General features: G+C 63.2%; 2 protein-coding genes across 4 annotated transcripts; both read right to left on the reverse strand.

Moving 5' to 3' along the window:
* Nucleotides 1-9,599: 9,599 nt before the first annotated feature.
* Nucleotides 9,600-13,716, reverse strand: EFNA4 (ephrin A4). Its single transcript, XM_049634900.1, has 4 exons — nucleotides 13,530-13,716; nucleotides 11,194-11,489; nucleotides 10,794-10,862; nucleotides 9,600-10,324 (listed from the first exon to the last, which is right to left on the reverse strand). The coding sequence occupies exons 1-4, from the start codon at nucleotides 13,640-13,642 to the stop codon at nucleotides 10,191-10,193; spliced, it is 612 nt and encodes a 203-aa protein (XP_049490857.1). The 5' UTR covers nucleotides 13,643-13,716; the 3' UTR covers nucleotides 9,600-10,190.
* Nucleotides 13,717-14,810: 1,094 nt separating this feature from the next.
* On the reverse strand, nucleotides 14,811-25,144 carry ADAM15 (ADAM metallopeptidase domain 15). Of its 3 annotated transcripts, none has more exons than XM_049634897.1 (23): nucleotides 24,966-25,144; nucleotides 23,722-23,828; nucleotides 23,043-23,119; nucleotides 22,577-22,655; nucleotides 22,320-22,396; nucleotides 22,025-22,229; nucleotides 20,828-20,893; nucleotides 20,634-20,702; nucleotides 20,386-20,555; nucleotides 20,221-20,305; nucleotides 19,653-19,801; nucleotides 19,386-19,564; nucleotides 19,024-19,112; nucleotides 18,592-18,896; nucleotides 18,313-18,514; nucleotides 17,982-18,059; nucleotides 17,491-17,563; nucleotides 17,201-17,339; nucleotides 16,750-16,819; nucleotides 16,065-16,139; nucleotides 15,581-15,652; nucleotides 15,201-15,376; nucleotides 14,811-15,107 (listed from the first exon to the last, which is right to left on the reverse strand). In XM_049634897.1, the coding sequence occupies exons 1-23, from the start codon at nucleotides 25,042-25,044 to the stop codon at nucleotides 15,065-15,067; spliced, it is 2,664 nt and encodes an 887-aa protein (XP_049490854.1). In that variant the 5' UTR covers nucleotides 25,045-25,144; the 3' UTR covers nucleotides 14,811-15,064. The 3 variants fall into 3 exon arrangements, with proteins under 3 accessions (XP_049490854.1, XP_049490855.1, XP_049490856.1); XM_049634898.1 differs by having other exon boundaries at nucleotides 15,201-15,319; nucleotides 16,065-16,136; nucleotides 19,024-19,100; nucleotides 19,380-19,564; XM_049634899.1 differs by lacking the exons at nucleotides 14,811-15,107; nucleotides 15,581-15,652; nucleotides 16,750-16,819 and having other exon boundaries at nucleotides 15,214-15,319; nucleotides 16,065-16,136; nucleotides 19,024-19,100; nucleotides 19,380-19,564.
* Between the last annotated feature and the right edge of the window lie 6 nt (nucleotides 25,145-25,150).

Genomic DNA, 25,150 nt, shown 5'->3' on the forward strand with positions numbered 1-25,150 from the left:
CTCCCGCCTGGCCCCGCCCCGCTCGGGCGCCGAGCGCGCGGCGTGGGGCGGCGGGGGACCGCGCTGGCCCCCTCGGGCGGCAGCGGCGCGCGCCTCGTCTCTCCCTGCCGGTCTCGAGTTCCCCGGAGAAGGATTAGGGAGGCCCGGACAGGGATCCCGATCTCGCGTGAGCACATTCATCCCTGGGATGGGGTGGAGGGGCTTTGAAAAGAAGCCGGGGGTCCAGGGCCAGTTCCTAAGTGGAGCCAGACCCCCTCCTTTCTCAACAGTCTGGCTGTCTGCCCCCTCCATGACCCTCTTCCCATGTGAACGAGGAGGCGGGGGGCTCCAGAGGGTGGTGGAGAAGCCCTCAGTTGGCACCTAGGACTGAAGCCCCTGGCTGAGCACGAGGCTCGGTTTTTCCTGGAGTGGGGTGGAGGGGCCAGCCCCTGAGAAGGTCAGCACCCGGCGTGCTGGAGGGGCCTTGGCCGTCGGGGGCCCGCGGAGAGTCAGCTGGAGCAAAGCAGACTTTCCCAGGACGCCTGCAAACAACTCAAGAGGGGCTCCTCCCTGGGCAGCCCATGGTGTCCCTAGGCTTTGTCACTGCGCTGCTACTCTCGTGGGGAGAGGGCAGAGGGCAGCGCACCCCGTGCTCTGGTGCTCCCCGCGGTCATGCCCTCGCGGTGACAGGTGAGCACAGACATTACACACACACATTCAGACCCCCAGAGGCGGAGAACTTAGACGCACAGAGACAGAGGAACACACCCTGCGGTGTGCAACACACAGTGACTCACACCCAGACCCACATGCACCCTCTGACACACACACAAATCTCTGTGCTCTTCTCCCTTCTTCGCCCAGGAAGTAGGGGTTGAAGGGAAGGGTCTAGAATCCAGACCGAGGGGGTGTCCACCCCTCATCTCTTCTCTTTCAGAGAACCGCAGACTGAGAGTGACCAGGAGAACCAGGTCTCAGATGAGGCTCTGAGATCCCTGGCCAACTCCTGGGCCCAGGGAGACAGGCATGATGCTCTTTCCTTCTTGAGACAGAGAGAGACAGAGCATGAGTGGGGATGGGGCAGAGAGAGAGGGAGACACAGAATCCGAAGCAGGTTCCAGGCTCTGAGCTGTCAGCACAGAGCCCAACGCAGGGCTTGAACCCACAAGCTGTGAGATCATGACCTGAACCGAAGTCAGACGCTCAACCGACTGAGCCACCCAGGCGCCCCTCCTTCTTTCTTTCTTGAGCGAGGACACACAAGCACCCTTCATCTGCTTATCCTTGGCAGGACAGGGATCCTGACACAAGTCAGCCTCAGGTGCTGAGTTGGGGGGGGGGGGCAGTGCCACCCAGAATGGGCCCCATGCCCAGCTGGTGCCAGGCAAGAGCAGGCCCTGCCCTGTCTCAGCTCCTCTCCATCCCAGGAGATGTCCTCTCCTTTCTCAGGGGCCAGAAGTAAATTAGGCCCCTTGGGGTGGGAATGGGAGACTTTGCACACAGCTCTCTCCCCTCAGACTCTTCATCCCCAGGGAGATTTGTTTCACCCAAAGGATGCTAATTGCCTGCTCCTGGTGCCACAGATCACAGGGATCCCACCCCCCCAAACTCCCAGCTCCGCAAAGAGAGGCTGTTCCCCGTAGGGCCCACAGTGGGCGGAGTGGTGGGCCATATGCATATGGACTGGGAGATTGCTGATTTGGTCTAGGAGTTTGGATTTCATTCTAGAAGCCTTAAATCGCTTTATGTAGAATCTGGGTCCCACTTACGGACTTGGACCCTTTTCCATAGGAACCAAATATTCCTGTTTAGACACTAGTACCCCCACATCTATCCTCCAATAATGACTGAGCTCCTTCTCGTTAGAATCTGGAGCCCCTTCTCTAGAATTTAAGCAGCTCTATCAGGTTTTTAAGTTCTGAGACACTGTCTATAGGGCCTAGGCCTCTGTCCATGGGATCTGATGCTGTATCCAGATCTCTATCCAGATGAACTGCTGGCTGATTTGAGCTTGTGTGTGAATGTGTACGTGTGTGTGTTTTAAGTTTATTTATCTGAGAGAGAGAGAGAGAGAGACATCAAGCAGGAGAAGAGCAGAGAGAGAGAGAGAGAGATCCCAAGCAGGCTTGTCAGTGTGGAGCCTGATGTGGGGCTCGATCCCATGAATTGTGAGACCATGGCCTGAGCTGAAACCGAGAGTTGGACGCTCAACTGAGCCACCTGGGTGACTGAGCCACCCAGGCACCCTTTGTGTGTTTTAGAATAAGCACCCTCAGGGGCACCTGGGTGGCTATGTCGGTTAAGCATCTGACTTCAGTCCAGGTCACGATCTCATGGTCCGTGAGTTCAAGCCCCGCGTCGGGCTCTGTGCTGACAGCTCAGAGCCTGGAGCCTGCTTCCGATTCTGTGTCTCCCTCTCTCTCTCTGCCCCTCCCCCACTTGTGCTCTGTCTCTAGATCTCAAAAATAAATAAATGTTAAAAAAAAATTAAAACAGAAAAAGAATAAGCACCCTCTGTGGGGACGCAGTCCTTCAGGACTTAGATGTGCCCAGTCTTTAGGATACATCTCTTTGCAAGTAGTGTCTTTATGCAAAAACGGGAGGGGGCCCCGTGTGCTTCTCCGTCTTGGGGAGGGAGTTTCATGTCAAAAGGTGATGTCACCCTTTACTAGACTCTTGGGTGACTCCTTTGTGCCATGCACGAACTGCACAACTGTGTGGCAGTCTTGACATGGGATTTGACCTCCAGCAGTGCTGTAGAGACCTGCCCATCGGGCTCTGGTCACAGGGTCTTAGCTTCTCTAGGGATTGGGTCTCTCTGTGCCTAAGATCAAGGCCACTGTCCCCATGCCTGGCACCAGATCTGAGCCTAGGCCTCTTTCTGTGGGTTCTAGGCCTCCATTTATATCTGTGACTCAGACCTTTCCTGACGGTGACCCACAGTAAGATGTAGATTTCACAATACAGCACACACACACACACACACACACACGCACACGCACACACATTCACATATAACCGGAACAATACGTTTCATGAGACAATACTTAGCCTTACTGCAGAGGATGCACTCTGGTATTTGTCTCCTGTTCTAATTTTAAATCTTTTTTAAAGAAAATAAAGGCCTGGTTGAGACCCCTCAAATTTATTCTTGATTTCGCCACCCCAAAGGGTCACAAGCTATAGTTTGAAACACTGGTGTCAAAGGCCTGGGCCCTGACGGGCACTTGGCTGTAGGGCAGGGACCTCTCTGGGGCTGGGGTTCCCTCCACAGGGCTGGTCCTCCCCCCAGGGCCTCAGCCCCCCTTCTCCTCATCTCCAGGCTCAGCCTGAATCTCCCTGGGCCCCTGAGTCTTGCTGGTACACCTATGGCCCCCGTGTTCTCTCCAGGGACACTGGATTCAGGCCCTGGGGAGCTCTCTGAATGCGGTGCCTCACTCCTGCCCCCGCTCCTGGGACCAGGGAAGCCGGGAGCAGAACAGGTCAGGGGCAGAGGGAGTACTCAGATGGTGTGTGGCCCAAGGCGGCTCCCAGGACGCGGGGTGGCAACCACAGAGCTGAGCTGTGTTCAATAAATCATGGAGGCTAGGGGCTGGGGGAGGGGGAGACCAGCAGGGAAGGGGGGGCATAGATAAATAATTCATTAAACAAATAAACAAGGAGCCTGTGAGAGGGAGGACTGGGCACGCGTGTGCGCGGGGGAGGCAGCCGGCGGCTCCAGACATGAAATATTCACGGGTTCCGCACCTTGCCCAGGGCCCGTGCGTGTGCCCAGTGCGGGCTGCGGGCGTGGTCCTAACACGGGAAGCTGGTGCCCCTGAGGAGGGCGCTGAAAGTACCTTCCTTCCGACTTTTCTAAGTATGTGTGTCGCCTGGCTACGCGGTGCTCAATGCCCTGCGCGGACGCGGAGCCCCACGCACGCCTGCGGGCAGGGGACACGGCAACAGGGGGCGCTGCAGCGAGGTACGGGACATGAGAAATGAGGGTACAGGGCTTGGAGGGCTGGGGGGGTGTAATGACCCCCGACTCTAGCCGCACCCGGGGCCCCTGTAATGAACCCGGCAAGATGCATGGTGGGGGGGGGGGCTCTGGGGCGGTACACGAGGGTGTGGGTGAATCCCGAGTGTGCCTCCAGAAAAGCTGAGGTGCCGTGGCCTAGCAGTGAACAGGGCGGACTTGGGCGTCTGCTGGCTCCCTCAGTGCAGCCTGACTCTTGATCTCAGTGTTTGAGGCTCAAGTCCCATGTTGGGGGAAGAGATCACTTAAAAATAACACCTTTGTTGTTGTTGTTTTTTAATGTTTATTTATTTTTGAGACAGAGAGAGAGGCAGTGGGGGAGGGGTGAGGGTGGCAGAGAATCCCAAGCGGGATCCACACTGTTGGCAGAGAGCCTGACACGGGGCTCGAACCCACAAACTGATGTCATGACCTGAGCCGAAGTCGGATGCTCAACTGACTGAGCCACCCAGGCAACCCCCACCCCACCAAATCTTTAAAAAAAACAAACAAGCAGGATGGGCTTGGGTTTGAATTCCAGTTCTACAGCTCATTGGCGACTGTAGTTACCTAACTTCTCTGGGACCATGTCTGCATCTGTAACGCAGGCAGAATAATGCCCTTCCTCAAGGAGCTGGTTCTCATGGGAATTAGGACCCACGTCTGGGAAGCACTCAGCACAGTGTTGAAGCCCTATGAGGTGCTTGACTCGTGGGGTCCTCATGGCTGTCATCTGTATTCATTTATTTTTAAGAATATTTTATTTTCAATATTTTTAAATTTATTTATGTATTTATTAGAGAGCATGCGCGTGCCAGCAAGTGGAGGAGGGGCAGGGAGAGAGGGAGAGAGAGAATCCCAGGCAGTCTCCGCGCTGTCAGCACAGAGCCCGATGTGGGGCTCCACGACGAGAACTGTGAGATCATGACCTGAGCCAAAATCAAGAGTTGGACACCCAACCGACTGAGCCACCCAGGTGCCCCTAAAATATTTTAAGTAATCTGCACATCCAACATGGGGCTCGAACTCATAACCCAGAGATCAAGAGTCATAGGCTCCACCTCCACTGACAGAGGCAGCTGGGTGCCTCTCATCACTCATCACCATTCGTAATAAGGCATTCTATCCTGAGGTCTGCCCATGAGAGACTAGCCCCAGACTCCCTTTTCCGTTTGTTCTCCTGCTCTCCAAGCTTCTCTCAAAGCTGTCACAGTGGCAGAGCTGGCCCAGGGCTTGGGGAGTGGACCGGGGCAGGAAACAATTAGATGGAATCCGGGGGAGGGGAAGTTTCAGCCAAAAAACGGAAAGTCCCCGTCCTTGGCAGTAGAGAAGGAGGGGTCCTTGACCCTCTCAGGCCGCAAAGCCTCTTAACCCCTAAAACCTTCCCTAGATCCAGACTCTATTCTCTTTCCTGCCACCAAAATTAGCTTTCTAGCAGGTGGCTGCAAGGAGACAGAGGGGGTTGGGGTGGGGTCTCTGAGCGGCATCACAGTGCCCCCTGCCCCACGACCCCGGCCTCATTGTCAGAACTCTAGCCCCCACCTTCTGCCTGGTGGTCGAGGGCATCCCTGGTGAGGATGCCTGTGCCTGGGCAAGAGCTGGGGAAGTGGTGCCCCAGGGTGGGTGGGGGGAACCCAGGCTGCAGAGCACCTCAGAGGGCAGGGTGGGGTAGCAGGCCTCCTGGTAGGCTCCAGCATTCCCAGCCCTCTGGAGTCCCCTGGAAAACATCCGCTCCCTGCAGGAGAGAGCCAGCAGACAGGTCTGAGCTGGCCTCTCCTCCACAGACAGAACAGGTTGGGGGAGGGGGCCTGAGGTCTCATGGGGAGTGGTGGTTGCAGCCTCTGTGTCTCCCCTGGGGAGCCGGGGACAGAGGGCACTACAGCTTGGGCACACCCCACCATAGCCGGGGCCCCAGCCCTTGGCCTCCCTTGGCCAGCCCGCCGCCAACTGGGGAGCCAAGAGTCTGGGCCCCCAAGTGTGAAGACGGTGTCTGCCCACCCCTTCCCAAAGAGCCAAGGACGGTTCCCTGCTTCCCCTCCCCTGGGCTGGGCAGGTTCGGGCTAATCTGCACGAGAGCTTCGCAGCAAACATTGATCTGTAATAAAACCACAGTGTGTGTTCAGGAGCAGGGATTCCAGACACAGAGAGGTCCAGACAGCACACTTACACACTCTCACACCTACGTACAGACGCAAACATGAGCCCCAGGAGGGCACAGGCTGAGCACGGACCCACTCGGACCCACACACACACACACAGGCACACTGGGTTCTCCACATCCCCTCCCCACTTAAACTTTGCCCTTCAAAGCCCAAGTCTTCTCTGAGAGCCCACTTTCCCGTAGCACTTCATTCGTGGCTCTGTAGTGGCATTTGCACTTGGCATTATAATTATTTGTTGGACAATGTGTCTTCCGGAGTAATCTGAAGAATCCTTCAGGGAAGGGATCTTGTCTTATGCAAGTGCCTACCCCCAGCACGCAGCGTGCAGCCTGGTGTTTAGTTAGTAGAGTAGGGAAGGGGATTCGCAAGTCATTGCCGAATTGATGCGCCAGGAAGAAAGACACCCAGCCACTGGGCCGGCCGTGTGTGGAGCCCCCAGCAGCACACAGCATAAGCAGTGCCCGCCGCGCATGCCTCTGGCCCAGACTTCTGGCCCTCCCCCCGCCCCCTGGCCCCACTGCCTCCAGGCTTCCTCAAAGGGCCTCCTCTCCGCCCCTGGGTTCGGGGTGAGACCACGAATCTAAACTCCACCTGAGGGCTGGCAGGCAAGCTAAGGGTTAATGACACCTCATTAGCGTTTAATTGGAGGCAGGAAGCTGTCCTGGCACCAGACAGGTGGGCAGGCCCGCCCCTGGCTGCAAGCAGGCGGCCCTAGTCCCAGCACCCTGCTGGGCGTGTGGGTGACTTGGCCCCGGAGACCCCCGCCCAGCCCCGGGCACCTCCCCCACCATTTGCTTTGTCAATTTAGTCTCTAGGCGGTAGGGACCAGCCCTCCCCATCTGTCAGCAGACGTCCAGGGGGAGAGGCGGACTTCTCTTTCCGCTCTTGCTAGGCTGCGCCCCCTCGCACCCGAGGGGACACCGCCGGCTGGGAGAGGGGTGGGGTGAGGAACTGGAGAAAGAGAGAGATTACGGAGCTGCTGAGGGATAAAGTCGGGATACAGACGCGCGACAGGGCTGGGATGTGGGGCTGTCTGCTCAATTTGACCTTAAATGAAGAGAATGCAAATGAGGTGCAGACGAGATGCAGAACAGGAGGTTCTCAGAATTAGCATTCCGAGCGGCGGCGGCTCTGCACCCGCGACCCCAACGCCGTCGCCCGTACTCCCCCAGCCCCCAATCTCCCTGCCCCGGGCGAGGGGCACTGACCATTACTTTGAGTGAGAAAAAGATCTCCAGAACGACAGCAGCTTGGTTGGGCCAGGGCTGCGGGACCTGGGGGGGTCTGGGCTCCACCCCGCCTCCCCGCCCCCAACCCAAACACCACCCAAGCTGCCTCTGGAGCTCCGGCAACGACCACTCTCCGGGTTACGGTCGGACGCACCGTCGGTTGCTATGGGGACCCCCTCCCCACGTCCAGGCCTGAGCCAATGGGCATCACCGCTGATGACCTCATGCCCCAGGCCCCAGGATTCAATTGGCTACTTGGAAGCCAGGGTGCCCTTCTCCCACTGCGTCACCGCTGGGAATCCCCCGACGCCCCCAGCTGCCGTGGCCTGCCGGAAGAAGGGCGCTGGGAGCCCACGATTTGGTGAATGAATGAACAAGTAGAGGAAGGAAGGAATCACTGAAAGAGAAGGAAAAAAGGGAGGGGTCACACAGCCCAAACTTGGGGATTTCGCTTCTGCGCCCCCGGAAAGCGTGGGGCAGGCCCCCGGGTCGCAGAGTCTCCCTCCCAGGCTCTGGCGATTCTTCGTGACGCAAAGAGGACCAGAGTCCCCCAACTGCTCGGGAGCGACCAGGGCGGGTCCAGCGAATCGAGGGCCCCACCCTGGGCCGTCTAGCGCCTCTGCGTTCAGGGGAGATCGGTGACGCCCCAAAACTCACAGGCCTGCCCAGCCTCCTGGAGCCGCGCCCCGGAACGCGCCTCGAGGCCTTCTCATGGGTCGGGCCCAGACCCGGAAGGCGGCCCCGCACCTTCAGCCGGTCTCCGCCCCGGGAACCGGAGCCGGAGCCGACCGGGCCCTTGCTGTCGGGGGCACGCCCCGGGGCCGGGCCGGCTGTCCGCACAGGGCCAGGTGTGGGGAAGGGGCCGTCTCACAAATGCCCGGCTGCCTGCCGAGGCGTCCGCACAGGCGCCCGTGGGGAGCCGGGCGGCCACCTGCCACCCGCACCCGCCTTCTCCCGGTCGGGGCCGCTGGCAGCGGGGCGAGACCCCCACGGTCCTCAAGGGGCGGGCAGGGGCTATTGATCGGTCGCCCCCGCTCGCCCCGCTACGGCGTCTCGGGGGTGAGGAGGAGGGGGACGGCGGTGCCCTCGGTTTCCAGGGCGACGCACGGACACCACCACCCCCCCCCCCGTGACAGTGGAGACGCAGCTCGAACCCGGGACCAGAAGACCGGGCCGTGGGTCCTCCCCCAGCCCCTCGCGGGCTGGGCTGCGGGCGCGGACACACGGGTGCGCCGGCACCGGCAGACGGCGGGGGGGGGGGGCGGTCTGCGAGGGGCCTCGAAGGGGGGACGGGGTCCGACTGGAGCCCGCGGTGCCACCCCCACCCCGTAGGCAGAGCAGGGCGATCAGCGAGGCTGACCCGGGTCCGACCTGGGTGTGTGTGGGGGGCTTTGCGAGGTCAGACTTCGCCCCCCCCCCCCCCCCCCCCCCCCCCCCCGCGCCCCCACGCCGCCTCCCCCTGCCGCAGCCGGGCGAGCTAATCGGCGCACCATCCACCTATCGATCGCTGGCTCGGTGCCACGCGGGCCGGCACGGTGCCAGCGGGGGCTGCGGGGCACCGGGGCGGGCGCGGAACGGCCGCGGAGGACGGGGCGCCCCTTCCCCTGGCTGCACCCGGGACACGTCCAGAAAGAGGGCTCTGGTCGGGTTTGGGCGGGGGGGTGGGGGGATCACAGCCTGGCCTGCCAGAGGTGGGAGAGATGGCGTGGGGCTGAGAGCAGAGGGGGCCCTCCCTCCTCGGCCCCACCCCCTCCTCCTTATAAAAGCGAAGAACAAAGAAGCCGCTGGGGAAGGAGGCTTTGATCTGACCCCACCTTCGCAGTTCTAGGCCTGGTACCGCCCAGACTGCCCTTGGGGAGGGGGAAGGATGCCCAGCTCGCAGGACCCAGGCGCTCTGAAACCCGGGTGCGGTCTTTCTGGCAGCCCTTGCTTTTGCCCCGACACCCTGCTTGGTGCTCCCCGGGCTTGGGCAGTGCCCCGAGCAGGTGGGCCATCAGGAGCAGCTGCCCCCTCCCCGCACAGGAAGCCAGCTAGGGAGGTGGGAGGGGGCGCCGGGCTGTACAGCTGCTGCTGGCACCCACCCCACATCGCCCAGAGGGGTGCCCTCGGCCTGGAGCCGATGGCCAGGGCACAGCGGGCACGGAGGTCAGGCAGAGCCAAAGCTGAGAGCAGAGGCCGCAGGGAGCCCTGATGTCAGGGAAGGAGCCAGGGAAGGAGCCGGAGGGCGGTGGGTGGGGCAGAGCAACAAAAAGGGGGGTGGTTTATTGAGGGTTTGGTCCAGACACTTATAAAAATACAAACTGGCATGATGTCCAGCCTCATGGCAAGTCTGTCTTCACAGAAGACAAGCGAGTGGCACCCCCCCCCCAGGGTGGGGGGGGATGTTGCCCCAGGGAAGTGGCCCCCAGGGTGCCGGGCACAGGCCTCAGCCTCCTCCTTGCCCTGGTCTGGCAATCCACCTGTCCCAGGGTCTTCGGTCTTGGCCCCCAACAGGCTCAAGGATTCCATCCCACCAAAATCCCAGTCCTTCTGGGGGGATGGGCAAAGAACATCAAAGCAGCGGACGGAGACCCTGTGTTTGTCCTGCCTGGGCTCCGGGGGCAGGGGAGGGGCGCGGGGGGGGGTGTGTGCAGGGCGGTGTGCAGCTCCCTGCAGCAACTCTTCAGCCTGTGATAAGGGGCCAGCCCCTGGAAGGTCACCTCGGACCCTCCGACCGCCCCCATCACTCTTCCATCCGTCTGGCTGGCTTGATGCTGAGGGCCCTCCTCCAGGGAGTCTCGGGAGGGCTGTCGCTCCTGGGGTGGCAGGAGGGGTCCGCTGGGCTCAGAGAATTCGCAGGAGACGCAAAATTGGGAGCAGCAGCAGCAAGAGACAGAGAGGGCTGGGAGGCCCTCCCCCTTGCCACCCAGAGGTGCCGCTCTCTCCAGGGCTTCCGACGGGATGGGCCGACTCCGACTCTGCAGGAGGGTGGCACTGATGGGCTCTCCCTGCCAGCAGCCTCCTCCCTGCCCTCCCCCTAGGCTGTTCGCTCCCGTCCCAGTTCAGCCCAGGGCTCGAAGGACATTGCCCTGGAGATGTCGTCCCTTGGCCTGGCATAAAGGGGTACAGTTGGGGGCGCCTGGAGGGCTCAGCCGGTTGAGTGTCCCATCTGGCTCTGGTCACGATCTCACTGTTTGTGAGTTCGAGCCCCACGGCAGGCTCGCGGCTGTCAGCCCAGAGCCTGCTCCGGATCCTCTGCCCCTCCCCCACTCACACTTTCTCAAAAATACACATTAAAAAATTTTAAAAAGGGGTACAGTGAAAGCTCCCACAGAGCAAAAGGCCCCACCTGGGCCCCTCAGGGTGTGATGTTCCCAGACTCTCCCCACTACTCTCCTCACTCCCAAGGGCCCAGAAGGGCTGCCCGCCCTGCCCCAACCTACTTACTGCTCTCCTTGCAGCAGACAGACACCTGGAGCTTCAAGCAGCGGCCAGAACTCTCCGGGGCCGGTACCGCTGCGGGGTGGGAAATCGGGAGGAAGGCGTTAGCACAGGCTAGTCCGCACGCCTCAGACCCTGCTTCAGACCCTTCCGATCGTCTTCTCCCAGGTCCCTGGAAAGCCCGCCCTTACCTTTGGGCCACATCCTGGTGCCAGACTCCCTGTGCCCCCCTCACGTCCCCTTCCCCGGCTCCTCCTGCTTTCTCCTCCTCTTGGGAGACTCACCCTACATGACCCCCTACTCAGTCTTAGACTCAGGCCGCCTGCGCACCTCCACCCCCCCCCCCCCCCCCCCCCCCCCCCCCAACCCCGGCCCCAGACACCATCAGTGTGCCTTCCTCACTCACAGATGTAGTAGTAGGTCTCTCCAGGCAAGAACTCGAAGCCAAGGGAGAAGGGTGTGAAGCGCTGAATCTTCTCTGAGAATCGAACGGGACCAAAGGGAGCGAAAGGGAGGGCGCACTCCCAGCGCTTGAAGGCGCCCGGCCCCTGGGCCTGGCAGGCCTCATAGCCCTGCCGGTCCACCATGTATAAAGCAAACGTCTCGGGGCCGTCCGGGGGCCCTGGCCCATCGTAATGCGGGCAGAAGATGTCTAGGTAGTCGTTGAGGACCAGCTCCACCACTGCGTCTCCTCCGAGCAGCCTGCAGGCATAAGGCAGGTGTGGGCTGAAGGGGCAGGGCACAGGGCACCCGGGGGCATAAGGGCCAGAGAGACCCCTCCCCATGGCCCCCGCCAGCCTCTCCCCTACCCACTGGAGAGGGAGCGGCTCGGGAGGGTCTGCGCTTCCCAGCCTGACAACTCTTGAGAGACAGTCGAGAAATGGGGGACGTAACCACTACAGGTCTTGAGAGGTGAAGGGACCGCAGTGCCCACTAGCACGAGGCTCCCACACGAGAAGGCCACTCACCACGCCCTACATTTTCAAGTTGGAGCTGCCGCCCAGCTCTGTGGCCCCAGTGCCCAACAGAGCGTCTGGCACAGCACCCTGTACTTGACAAATGCCAGGTCTGGGGCTGCTGCACAGCTGGGCACGGAGGGAGGGATACGCAGCACAGTCATGGCCTCGGAGAGGGAGGCCCGGATCAGCATCCGCATCAACAGCAACAGAGAGAGAAAGACTGCTTTGCAGACCTCAGTCCAATACCGGAAAGATGCCACAGGACAAAAAAGAAAGAGGGAGTGGATGGGGGTACCTCCTTTTTGTTTTTCCAGGACAAGGAAATGTTGGACGTGGAGCAGAAGCCCTTCCAGATATGAACCAATCTTTGGCCTACTCAGGACTCCCTTCACCTCCTGGGAGCTGCCTGTGGGAGCCAGGACAGGCAGGAAGGGCTGTCACCCCCTTCCCCCTTCCCTGCCATACACACAGTCCAGCCTGACTCCCGAAAGGCCTCTCGCTATCCCTCAATGGGTGGTCTAAGGACCACCTGCATCTGGAGCTCTAATTAGAAATGCAGATTCATGGGCTCAGCTCAGACCAACTAGAACACGAGCTGGGCCTTGGTTGGATTTGTTCCAGATCATCCCTAGTGCCTGAAAAAGTGTCCTGCCCAAACACTCAATAAGTATTCGTAGATTGAGTGAATGAGCCAGAAACCTCAGGGTTCGGGGCTAGGAACCTGAGTTTCTAACGAGTTCTTCAAGTGATTCAGAGGCACTGGTCTGGAACAGAGAGGGGGATTCGGAACTGGAGGACAATAGTTGTTATCACGTGGTGCTCCTATTGTAATGACCTATGGGAGGCTGCCCTCCCTGGGGGTCTTGGGGCTGGAAGAGGCCAGAGCTGAGGTCTTATCTCCCTGCAGCCAGCATCCTAGCACATGCCCTGGCACACCGCACACTGTGTAACGCCTGTCGGTGAGTGAGCAAATGCACAGTCACAGATTGTCTCAAGTATCAGAAAGGCAAACAGATGGAGAAAGCAGAGAGAGGCACGGAGAGCTGGGGAAGAAGATGAAAACACTCGAAAATACCGAGGTTCAAAGGCTTGGGAGAAAGAAATAATGATTTTTATCTGCACAGCCTGCACCTCGTTTGCACACGTGACCTCAGCCAGCCAGCCCGATTTCCCAGGGTACCAGGTGTTATGAGCCCATTTTACAGACGAGATAACTGAGGTTGGAGAGGTCAACCGACTCGCCCGAAGGTGATTCAACTGGAAGCGCTGGGCCGGGACTGGACAGAATTAGAAGGGCGGATAGTGACGGAGATGAAAGCAGAGACAGCGAATGAGATCAGGAGACGGCGAGCGCCAGAGGGGAGGCCCAGCAAGCAGGAGCTTCAACCACGCTCTTTCACGAGAGTAAAGCCCCCTCCCTCCCTCTCCAGACCGCGCGCCCCGGCTCGGGCAGGAGGGCGGGGGGGATCAGCCGGAGAGAGGCCAGAAGCGAGGGGGCGGGGCTCGGAGCGCAGGCCGAGGCCCCCCCCAGCTCCCCGCTCTCCCAGGTCCCACCATCCGCCCGCGGAGCCGGGGTCCTCCGCCCGCCCCCCAACACGTGCGGGCGGGGGGAGCCCGGGGCGCGCCTCGCCCCTCCCCTCCCCCTCCCCCGCCGGCTCAAACAAAGGAGCCCCGGCGCGCGGCCGGGCGCAGGCGGCGCCGCGCACGGAGCGAGAGTGGGGCGCGCGCCCGGCCCGGGAGCGCGCAGGCCCGGCCCGCCGCCGCCTGGGTTCGGCCCGGCTACCTGGGGTTACTGGAGTTCCAGTAGACGGCGTGGCGGAGGCCGGAGCCCCCTCGCAGCGGGGAGCTGAGGAGCGCGGCCCAGAGGACAGTCCGCAGCAGGGGCAGCAGCCGCATCGCCCCCGGGGTCCGCTCTGGTCTGGTCCGGCCGGTCCCGGCCCGCTTCGCTGCCGCGGCGAGAAAGGTACAAAGTGGAGGTGGGGGGGGGGGGGGGGGCGGGGCGGGGGGTGGGGTGCGGAGACTCGCGGGCCACGCCCCCGGGTAACTTTCCACCAATGGGGGCGCACCCCCGCCTCTCCGCTCAGAGCCAACTCCTGTTAACCCCCTGCGCGCCGAGGCGCACGCCGGGTTCACCCCGCTCCGACCCCGGCTGCGCCGCGTCGCGAGGGGGCGGGAGGGGCGACGTGGTCCGCTGCTGGGAGTCCGTTTTAGGGAGGTCGCGCCTTTCATGTCTAAGTTAGTACCGGGTAGGAGGCCTTATTGCAATTTGGGGGGACTGAAATAGGAGCACGCGCCCTCTGGCCCCAAGAGGCCGGCGAGGGTCTCCAAAGCCCGTCCGCCTCTACCTGAGAATGTTGCCCGTTTTTTAATGCCGGTCCAGGGATAGCGCGAGTGTCGGAAGGGACGGATCGCCTCCTGGGATTTCGCCCGCCCCCATTCCCCCGTACAGGGCCTTAGTGGTGAGCTCGTGCCCATCTCGGGCTTGGCGCTTGCCCCCTTCCGCCCCACACCTTCGTTCTGGGCTGGGGGCCCGCGCGGCCCCATTCCCGAAAACGAAATAATGAGGCCGATTGCGCCCTATACAATGCACCTTTGTTCCCAAGCCCTCAGGTGGGGCGCGGGGTGGTGGGGGGGGGCGGGGAGGAGGCAGGTGCACGGCCTTGGGATCGTGGGAGCCGCCGCCCCGCCCCGCCCCGGCTCCGGGGCTCTGACAACACCAGCCAGATCCACTTTTCCCAGCCACTGGTCAGGGGGTGGGGACGGCTTGGCCGCTTGGTTGATAGCCGCCTGTGGGGGCCGCGCAGACCTGGGGGCGAGGACTTGGCGACTGGCGGGTGGCACGGGGTTTTACAACTCCCCGTGGTACTGCAGTGCGCACAGGCCTCCCGGGCCGGGCAGAAACGAGCCGCGAGCATCCCGGGGACACGCGCCGAGCCGGCCGCGGACTCTCGCCCTCCCCGGCCTGCCTTCGTCCGAGGTGGCAGCGCCTCCTGGCGGACAGACCTGGAACCGCAGCAGGGGCGACCCGGCCTTCCCACAGCCGACAAACTCCGAGGCGGCGCGCTGCCCAGACCTCACTGTTTATTGCACCAGAGCAGGGACAGGCTGTGTGCACCTCCCTCAGCCCAGTCCAGCGCCCAGCCCCTCCCCAACCCCAGCTTCCATGGCGTGAGCGGGTCCCTAGAGTGCTGCTCAGCGGCCCCTGGCAGTGTCCGGGGTCCAGGCTCCGGCTCCCTCAGTCATCACCGGGGACTCCAGGGACTGGTCGCCTCTTGAAGTCCTAGGTCCGGGTGGCAGGCCGGGAAACCTCAGCAGAGGTCAGAGGTAGAGCGAGGACGCTGCTGGGGGTGGCGGTGCAGGTCTGGGGTGCAGACGCCAAGCACAGAGATCAGAGGTGCCCTTTCCCCAGACCATTCGCCCCTCCCACCCATCCTCCGCGCCCCTGCTCGCCTACCTGGACGGTACCACTACGGGTTGGATTCCAGTTTCTGGGCCAGGCAGGTCACCCGAAGGGCACCGGCTCTGGGGGTTGGCAGGCAATGGCTTCCTCGGGGGTGGGGGCTTGGCGGGCCCCTGTGAGTGGGAGAGAAGGCAGGAGGCTGGCTTGGGAGGGGATGTCATGGTGCCCACCTGGTTGTTGGGGAACACCAGCTTGTGGGGCCAGCTTCAGAGGTCACCTCTGTCTCCAAACAAACCTGTCACCGGTAAAGGGCACCAGCGGATGTGCCCTTAGGCACAGAGGGGGCATCTCACCATGGCCACCACTGCCACGGCTATTAGCACCACAGCCCTGGGTGGGGGAGAGGCTGTGCCCTTCTCTCCCCACACTGTTACCTTAGGGTGCCTCACCACCGGGTCAGCGGGCAGAGGGCGGGTGGGGGGATTGGGTCGGTCAGCCAGCTCAGCCTGGACAGAGAGAGGGGCAGTGCTGTGAGAGCACAGCCAGGGGCAAGAGGGATGCAGTGGTACTCTTGAGGGGTTCAGGTCAACATGCAAAGTCAGCCAGGGGGCAGGAGAGAATGGGGACATGCGCACAGGGCTTGGGTGCCTGCCAGCAGAAGCCTCAGGGGAGGAAGGCACGGGTCAGAGTGGTGTCCCTGGCCAGCTGCAGTCCTGCCACTGACCACCAGATGGCGGTAGAAACCAAGGCAGGAGGCTCACCCTTTGCTGATTCTGGGGCTCAGAGTGTCTGAAGGCTGAGGGGCACCCCGGTCCCCTAATGAAGAGCGCCACTGGCAGGGGACCAGAGTGAGAGCTGCAGCTGGGCACCAAGCCTCCCACCTGCCCTGGGCGAGGGCGGGGCCTGGCCTGGATTTACCTGGAGTCTCTTGGGCACAGGGTCAGGAGGCAGCGGCCTGGAAGGGGGAGCCGGGAAGCCAAGAGCACTGGCCTGCTGAGAGAGCAGGAGGAGCAGACAGGCAGGGTGGGGGCGGGGTGGGGGGGGGAGCACAGAGACAGATGTGGGCAGAGAGGGGTCAGTGCCTGCGGGCGGGGCAGCCAGGGTCCCTGGGGCGGTGGGCGCAGTGCATGCTGTTATCCAATTGTGTGCAGAGGGGGTGACGAGTGGTGGAGCTGGCATGCAGACCACCCCCCACACCCCTGCCGGGGGCTCAGGGGGCACTCACCAGCCCTCCTACCCATGGTGTCCTGGGCCTCATCAGGGTGTGGCACACCCAGGGCCCCTTCTGAGCACCACCCCCCTCGTCCTCCAGGGGCCCCTCTGGGAGCATCCGCAGACCCACCTCTCAAAGCCACCAGCTTGGCCAGCTAGAGAGGGCCAGCGGACCCTCCTCTAGGTGACTGCCCCTCCCCACTGCAGGCTGGACTCTGCTTCTGGGCCTGCAGCCAGGGGAGTGGGGGAGGGCTGGCCCTGACTCCTCTGGCCGACTCTTGGGCAGTGTGAGACTCTCTCTGAGTCTAGGGCCTTCAGTACCCCCGCCCCAGGGCCCAAGCCGGACGCTTGGACAAGGTGAGGCCTCTCTCCTCTGGTATCCATGACTCACCTTGGCACCTGGCATCAGCAGGACCCTCTGCGGGGGTCCTGGGCGTTCTGGGGGACCAGACTGGGCTGCCCTGGACATGGAGAAAAGGAGGCAGGGGGCCCAGCGTCAGACCACGCTCTCCACCCGCACGCGACCCTTGAGTGCAGTGGACGCAGCCCCTTGGAGAGCAAGGGTTTAGCCCAGTCAGAGTGGGGAGGCGGGCGCGGGGGGGGGGTGATGAGCCGGAGGGAGGGCCCCACTTAGCACAGGGGCCCCCCGGCTGCCCTCCGTGGGTCTCCGTGTGAGGTGAAGAGTTACGGGGCGTGTGTAGAGAAGGGAGGTGTGGGGGGAGCGGTCCGAGGGGCTGGCGATCGGAAGCCGGTGGGGGGCGCTGCAGACGGGGTGGGGCAGGACCCCACGGCCGTCGTGTGCCGCAGGGCGGTCGAGGGAGCGGCGGCAAGGAGCCTGGTACCTGTACTGGCAGCTGGGGCCTTTGAGCTGACAGAGCCGTTGGCGCAGGCGGGCACGGTGCCAGTAGCTGGCGCCCAGGAGCATCAGGGCCACCAACAGCAGGAGGCTGAGAGGCAGCCCTGTGGTCAGGGAGCTGGTTGCTGTGGGGAGAAGGCGGGTGGGGCTAGGATCCTACACCCAGGAAGGGGTGGCAGGTGGGGAGGGGGAAGTGATCAGAGAACCCCAAGGGGTCAGGAAAGGGCGGGGGGGTGGGTAAGGAAGCCACTGTGCCCTCTCCCCTCCCCCCCCCACCTCTGCTGCGGTTGGCACAGTCCGGCGGCGCCCAGCCCTCCTCGCAGCGGCAGTGTCCTTTGCTGTCGCAGACCTAGGGGTACAGGCTGAGTAACGAGGGGCCCGTTCCCCTGTCCCAGCTTTTCAGGAGCTCCTAAGTGCACAACCGGGAGGTGTGCCGGGGTGATGGGATGGAGAGAGGGACAGTTTATCCACGGCAGACCAGGTGAAACCAAACTAGCCCCTCGAGCGCCTTCTCCGTGCCGGGCACTGTACCGGAAACTCCCATGTCCTCTCATGCACCAGGAACTGGGTACTATTATTCTGCCCACTGGATAGTCGAGGAGGCAGAGCTCAGAGAGGTTAATAATCTGCCTGAAGTCACGCAGCTAGGCAGCAGCAGAGCAAGGGTCGGAAGCTAGGTGTGTGTGTTTCCCAGCCTGTCACCGTTCTCGTCCCCGGAGGCTGCCTGCTCCCCCCGCCCCCCCACCGTCTCCCCCAGGCCAGCTCACCCCATGCCCGTGGCACTTGCTTCGACATTCCTGCGCTCCCAGGAGACCCACGGGCTGGCATCGACGGTCAATGCACACCTGCCCAGGGGAGGAAGAACAAAGATCAGGTTCTCACGAAGCTTCACTGACCCTGGGAGGCCAGCACGGCTGAGTGGCGGATGGAGAAACCGAGGCCCACGGGAGGACAGGACTTCGCTCGGGCCAAAGAGAGGATCTGAACCCCCCTCAGAGTCTGTGCCTTTTACACGGGTGGACAGCGAGGCCCGGGCACTGCTCGCCGTGGTCCAGACACCCCTCCCCCTCCTGGTCTTGCCCCCTTGGGACTGCTCACCAGGTCAGGACCACAGGCTGTGCCGGGCAGAGTCAGGAGGGGCTGGGCCACGTCATTGCCCAGGTCCAGATGGACCCAGCTGCAGTTCAGCTCCGGCTGGGTCCCGTTGGCCTCTAGTATCTCCCAGTGCAGATCCCGGGCTGAGCCCCGCAGCGGCTGGGCCCGACCCCCCTGGCACTGGAGCTGCCCGCACATGGCATCTCTGAGGTGAGGGAGGAGGTGCAGGGTCAGGCCGAGGCCCCCACAAACCCAGAGGAGAATCCAGGTTTCGTCACTTACTTAGGGGCACAGGACACGTAGCTGCCATCAGGGCTGCGTCCACAGCTCCCGAAGGCATCGCCTCTCGTGTTGGCGGTAAGGAGGCAGCGCGGCACGGCGGGCTGGGCCCCGGGTCCCCAGAGAGCCTGGCACTGCTGGGCATAGGAAGCGCAGCGCCCCTGCACGCACACAGCCTGGCCCCCCGCGCACGGCTCGCCGTTGCCCAGGCTGACGTCAGGAGGGCACTGGGGGCTGTCTCCCGAGCAGAACTCCGCGAGGTCACAGTCGCCTCTGGCGGGGCGGCACTGCCAGCCGGCTGGGCGCAGCTAGGGGGGTGGGGGAGGGTCAGAAGGGGTGCCGGGCAGGTCCAGCCCGGCCCTGGGGGCCACAGGGACCCTTCCCGCCGTGGCCCCGGGCGGGTGAGCTGTGGCGGCCGGTCCGGTCCGTGCCCACCTGGCAATCCTGACAACAGAGCCCGCCGGACGCGCACTGCGCCCCAGGCCTCAGCTGGCAGGTGAAGTCATCGCAACGGGGGTCGGTGCGGGGGGGGGGGGGGGGGGGGGGGGGTTGCGTCAGGGCGGGCTGGGCCCGAGAGCCTACCTCCTCCCCTCCGCCCAGGGCAGCCATCAGAAGGACGCAGCGGCAAGTAAAGGCCAGAGCCCAATGACATGCATGGTGTCCCTGCAGGCGGGGAGGGGCGGAGAGGAACGGGCCGGCCCTTTAGAGCCCACGAAGGGGCTCTGGAGGCTCGGAGCGGGGTAGTGAGCCAGGGCCAGGGCACAGGAGTGAGTGGGGCAGGGCTTCGGGCGAGGGGCTCACGTCCGGGAAGCCACAGTCACACTGCTCGCCCGGCTCCACCAACATATTTCCGCAGACAGCGGCCATAGAGGGCAGGCCGGGCTGCCGTTCGAAGAGGCAGCTGCCCATCCCCTCCAGGAGAGCCTCCTCCAGGGCCCGCCGGCTGCAGTTGCTGAAGTTGAGGCCTGGCAGGAAGCTGGGGACAGTGGGGGAGAGGTTAGGGCTGCAGCCACCCCCTGCCCCTGCCCCTGCCCCTCCCCGCTGTGCGTCCTGCAGCCACTCACTCTGTGGAGGCCTCCATGATGCAGCTCTTGGCCGGGGCCGGGCCCGGGCAGGGGCAGCTGTTCCCTGGCAAGTCGTGGTCCAGGCCCAGGCTGTGGCCCAGCTCGTGAGCTATGGAGGACGCAACCCCCAGGACGCTGGTGGAGTGGTCCTGGCATTGGGGAGGGGACACCCCAGGTCCAGCACCAGCCTGACTCTCTTGTTCTCTCCTCATCTGACCTCTTGGGCGCTCAGCCTCCCTCCTTCACTGCTTCTGGAGTAGGAGGAGAGCCCGGGCCTGGGTGGTGGGAAGGCTTAGAGCTCGCTCAGCTCTGTTCCTGTCCCTTACGTGTGGCCCTGGGCACTCGCCTCTGTTCTGTGGGCCTCAGCCACCCCCTCCTCCCCTGCGAGGTGCCCTCACAGGTGAAGCCCCCACGTAACAGTGCTGTGACAGCAGGGGCCACGTCCTACCCGCCGTCCTCCCCACCCCGCCCCCCGTCCCCACATCCGCGGTTTTGGGGTAGGTAACTCGGTGGGGTTGGGGGGGGGCACGTGGAGGAAGCGACGTGCGAGGGCCCCGGCATCGCTCACCATGTTCACACCCCCCGAGAGGTCGGGAGAGCAGATGGAATTCTGAATGGCCATGCCCACCGCGGGCCCGGAGAACGAGGTGGCACTGTGGGATCGCAGGGCCACAGGTCAGCCCAGAGCTTCAGGGCCACAGGCGGGGAGCTGGGGCGCAGCCTGGGGTCTTACGTCACGAGCTGGGCGCTGTCGTGGGTCAGTCGAGGCAGTAAGTCTTCCCGCCGCCAGCGCAGGAAGTTGTGTAGCGTGAGGCCGGGGTCCCGGCTGATCTCCACCAGGTCACGCTGGCTCCAGGCCTCCAGGCCCACCAGCGCCACCCGGACGTTCAGGGGCCGGAAGAACTGAAAGAGAATGGGGGCTCAGGAGAGGGGTCCCCGCGGCCACAGGGCCGTCCGGCTGCTGCTGGGCCCGGCACTCACGGCGTCCAGGAGAAAGGCCACCTTCAGCATGCGGGTCAGCAGGTGCTGGAAGTCCGGGTACCTCTGGACCTGCGGCTCAAGGGAAACGACCATGATAAGGAGCAAACGCGGCACGGGGGGGGGGGGGGGGGGGAGGCGGCGGGCGGTGTGGGGGAGGGTTGGGGGGGCAGGACACGCGGCGCCTGCAAGCTCACCTCAGAATGGTCGGCTACGAGCACCAGCTCAATAACCTTGGTCTCTGCCACCACGTCCCGCCTCCGCTAAGGACAAGAAGGGGTGTCAGGCACACTCCTCACGCCGGGGCCACACGGGGCTGCCCGAGCTGTGTCCGCTCCCACCCTGTGTGCTCCAGTGGAGGAGAGCAGAGAGCCCGTTTCACAGAGGAACCCCTGAGAGCCTGAGAGGCCAGGGACTTGCCCAAGGTGGACCGAGAAGTAGGTCATGAAGCTGGGAGTAGAGCCTTGCTTCTCTGGCTCCAAACTCAGTACTTTTCCTGAATTAAAAAAAATAATACTAGGGGCGCCCGGCTGGCCCAGTCGGATGAGCATGCGACTCTTGATCTCGGGGGTCGTGAGTCTGAGCCCCACACTCGGTACAGAGATTACTAAAAACAGCCAAAACGATAAATAGGGGGCACCTGGGTGGCTCAGTCGGTTAAGCGTCCGACTTCGGCTCAGGCCATGATCTCACAGTTCGTGCGTTCAAGCCCCGCGTCGGGCTCTGCGCTGACAGCTCAGAGCCTGGAACCTGCTTCGGATTCTGTGTGTGTCTCTCTCTCTCTCTGCTCCTCCCCCCACTCAAGGTCTGTCTCTCTCTCAAAAATAAACGTTAAAAAAAAACCACAATAAATAAACTTTAAGAAGTAAATAATAATAGCCAACACCATCGTATATTTACCTATCTCAGGCCCAGTTTAAGCACCATATAGATACTTGATAGATGGATATAGACTTGTTTAAGCTCCACAGTAACCCTAGAGAGTAAGTAGCTTATTCTCCCCGATTTATAAACAAGGGTGCTGGACTCATACTGCCTTATGCCTGGTGACTGTGTGGTCTGTAGCCAAGCACTCTCCGCACACGGGATCATACGGCCCATGAAGAGTCTGAGTCAGGTCCCTGCGTCTAAACCCCGCATATGTCATTTCGTGGTTGAACAGCTTTGGGCAAGTCACTGCCTCTCTCTCTCTCTGAGCTGGTTTTCTAACAAAGACGGAGCTATTGCCAGCCCGAACCTCCCAGGGTTTCGGGAGGAGGAGAGGAGATTATGTTCACACAGGGCCCGACCCAGGGCAACAGCTCCTTAGAAGGTACTGGAAACAAAGATCTCTGAGGGTCCAGGGCCTGGCCCTCAGGGACAACAGAAGCCTGGCCTCTTGCCGTCATCCTCACCCGACGACTGCGCATGTGGCTGTGGCGCCGTCCCCGGGGCCGCTCCTGGGGAGCCCGCGTGGCCACAGATGCGTGCCCGCTCAACCCACAGGTGCGGCCTGGCAGGAGGAGGTCTCGGGTCCGGGAGATGATGGGGGCGGCTCGCAGGTCCCCGGGCCCCAGCTCCAAGGTGTAGCTTCTCTCGGGGGACAGGACCACCAGACCCCTGGGAGGAGGCAGGAAGTCAGAAGACCTCTCAGCTCCACACCTCACACAGCCTGGCTCTCTCCACCCCGGTGGGATGCGCCCTCTGTACCTGAGCCCTGAGCAGGTGCACACGGACGCCCAGGAGCCCACGTGGCCCCGTACCGCTCCCTGGTAGCAGCAGCTGTCCTACAGCAGAGAAAGGTCAGCGCTACCCCAAAGGCCAGGGCTGGAGCCCCCGAGGCTAGCTAGCCTGTCGGTGAAGGCTGGTGAAGGCTGGTGAAGGCGCACCCCACATCCCGTAGGGATGACACCCTCCATCTGGCCCCTGGCGCCGCCCTCGGGCCGGAGACGGGACACTAGACTCACCAGAGCGTGTCCCTCGCTGGCCACACGGGTGCCGTCGGGCCGGTACCACATCAGGTGTGGGCGGCCTGGGACTAGCTCCCTGTGGAGTGAAGAAAAACAGAGGCAATGCCAGTCGCCTCCCAGGGCGGTACGGCGACATCCTGAGGTCCAGAGGTGGTAAGGGGTGGCTGGGGGCCAGGGTTCCCCCCGAGGCCGCAGAGTAGAGCGGTCGGGCCACAAACTCTGCCAGGCTATCTGGGTCCTAACCTGGTTTTTACCACACGCTAGCTGTGTGACCTTGGGCAGGTTATGTAACCTCTCTGTGCCTTGACTTCTTCATATGTAAAATGAAAACAGCAGCATCATAGTATTTACCTTATAGGTTGTTAGAAGGATTAGGAGAGTTCGAGCACTTAGTAAACACTTAGTAAACGTCACCTACGGTTGTTACTTGTGCTGTTATTGTCGTTACCACCGTCATTGTTACCTATTCTGCAGCAGCTCCAGGGTATGACTGTCACCGTCCAATTCCAATCTGATCCGCAGAGCCTCAGGCAGATTGGTCTGCGGGCACCAGAGGGTATGTCACCTCCCTGGCCCTGCCTGAAACTCCCATCCGTCTCTAACCAGAAAACCTCAGACCCTTAGGAGAGTACCAACGATTAGGTCACCGGAGGGGGGGGGGGGCCCGGGGGGGGGGCCAGGAAGCCCTGCCCGGCCTGGGGCATTGTTCTGGGGGGCTGTGTGCGAGGTCAAGCAAGGTATCTGAGCCGCCCCTTCTCGGCTTCCTGCCCAGAGAGGAAGCATCATGGAAGAGCTGGCGCACGCCCCAGCCCTTCCTCTGACTCAGCGCTGGAATTGGGGAGGGGGGTGCCTGGTGAGGCCCTGACCTTCCCCCACCGAGAAAGCCCGCAGAGTGAGACCCCGAAGGCAAGTCTGGCCTCAGGGTCTCCCCAGGAGATGGACGGGGCCGGGCGGGGCTGAGGCTGGCAGATGCGTGTCGGGGGAGAGGGGGTAAGCGAAGCCAGGTGCTGGGGTGTGGCCAGAGGGGCAGCCAGACCTGGGGTGGCCGTGCCACATGAGGTCCACTCACCTGCTCCTCAGAGAGGGCTGGTTATGGGGGCGGCAGGGACTGTGTTCTGTGCTTGAAGGGACAGGGGTCTCACCTGCAGCATCTCCGCCAGGCTGAGTGTGGGGCTGTCTTGAAAGACCTGGGGCTCCGAGGGTCCCCCCAGGGCCCTCTCTGGCCTCGTCTGCTCCTCCACAGGGCCACCTGCAGGGTCCCCAGGACACCCCAAGAGCGTGCTGAGCGAGCCAGTCCCTGGCGCTGGGCACAGCCGGTGCCTGTGGCCACTCAGGGCCCTTCTCGGCTGGAAGGACTCCTGCACTGCATTCTGGGACTTAAAGGAGCAAGCCCCAGGAGAGGGGCTTCTCTCCACCCCTCACTTTCACCCCTACCCCACCTGCACGTCCCCAGGGAAAGTTCAGCTTGCCCCGCCTGGGGCCCCCTCCCTGTCCCCCCAGGCTCTCACGGGGAGCCCCCTTCCCGCTCCCTCCCAATCACACCCCCCCCCCCCCCAGGAACGCCCCCTCTCAGGCCTGGGCGAAGCCTTGTGGCCCGGTGCCCACTCACCCTCCCCTTTCCTCACATCGGAGCTGCGGGAACGCCCATCTCTGGGTGCGCAGTGCAAACACCCCTCCCTAAACATCCCTCAGACCCAGCCAGGCACACCCGCTCGCCACAGCTCAGCTCCTCCCTGCTCCCAACATCCCCCCCCCTCCTCCGTCCCCACAACGGCCCTGTCTCCTCCGCACAGCCCACCCCCGCCTGCCATCCCAGTCCGTGGCCAGAGACGCAGCGGGAAGTGAAAGTTCCTAGGAGGAGTTGGTGTCAGCCTCTTTCCAGGCCGACTCTCCGCCCGCCCGCCCCCCCCCCCCGGCTCCTCCCGCGTCCCCACCCGCCAGCTCCGCCAGGTTTTTGGTGGCATCAACACGGGGTGAGGGGCGCCGTGACCGCCCGGGCCCTGGATAAGGAAGAGTCCTCTTCGCCAAACCCTCCGGGCCGTGCCCACTCGGCGCCCTGGCACCGGGCAGGATGGTCGGCTAGGCCCCAGAGGGGCGAAGACGTCAGTCCTGGGGAGCAGCGACCGTCTCCCACCATCCTGAGGGGGTGCTGGGCCGGGCCCTTTGGTGCCCGGCACCGGAGCCTGGAAGTGTCCGCGGGGACCGCGCACAGGATGACCGCGCAGGGGGACCGGCATCCCCCTCCATCGCCCAGGACATCGAGGCAGGGCGGGCCGCGCTCTGGCCAAGGGGTCTCCCCGGGTCTCCGGCCGACCCCCAGTGCCTCCCGACTTCCCCGTGCCTTCTCCCAGTCTGTCCCCCCGCCCACCGCGGGCCGGGCACTCACCTCGATCCGGGAGCGGCCGGGAGGACAGGGGGCTGCCTGCGCCCAGGAGCCCCAGGGCCCAGAGCAGCGCCAGCCGCATGGCAGCGGCGCCCGGGGCCGGGCGAGGGCAGCAGGTGCTGGGCCGCGCGCCGAGGAACCGCGGCCGCCGGGTCTGCCTGGCGCACCCCGCCGCGCCGGGCCGCCAC

This window comes from Panthera uncia, chromosome F1 (genome assembly GCF_023721935.1).
Source record: "Panthera uncia isolate 11264 chromosome F1, Puncia_PCG_1.0, whole genome shotgun sequence".
NCBI lineage: Eukaryota > Metazoa > Chordata > Mammalia > Carnivora > Felidae > Panthera > Panthera uncia.

Excerpts from the sequence above, each read along its gene's own strand:
- EFNA4 (XM_049634900.1), bottom strand. The coding sequence starts at position 13,642 with ATGCGGCTGCTGCCCCTGCTGCGGACTGTCCTCTGGGCCGCGCTCCTC. Across the intron at positions 11,490-13,529 it reads TGGAACTCCAGTAACCCCAG|GCTGCTCGGAGGAGACGCAG; the intron begins GTAGCCGGGCCG and ends TTATGCCTGCAG. Across the intron at positions 10,863-11,193 it reads AGAGACCTACTACTACATCT|CGGTACCGGCCCCGGAGAGT; the intron begins GTGAGTGAGGAA and ends CCCACCCCGCAG.
- ADAM15 (XM_049634897.1), bottom strand. The coding sequence starts at position 25,044 with ATGCGGCTGGCGCTGCTCTGGGCCCTGGGGCTCCTGGGCGCAGGCAGC. Across the intron at positions 22,656-23,042 it reads CTGGAGCTGCTGCAGAATAG|GGAGCTAGTCCCAGGCCGCC; the intron begins GTAACAATGACG and ends TTCACTCCACAG. Across the intron at positions 22,230-22,319 it reads TGCACCTGCTCAGGGCTCAG|GGGTCTGGTGGTCCTGTCCC; the intron begins GTACAGAGGGCG and ends GCCTCCTCCCAG.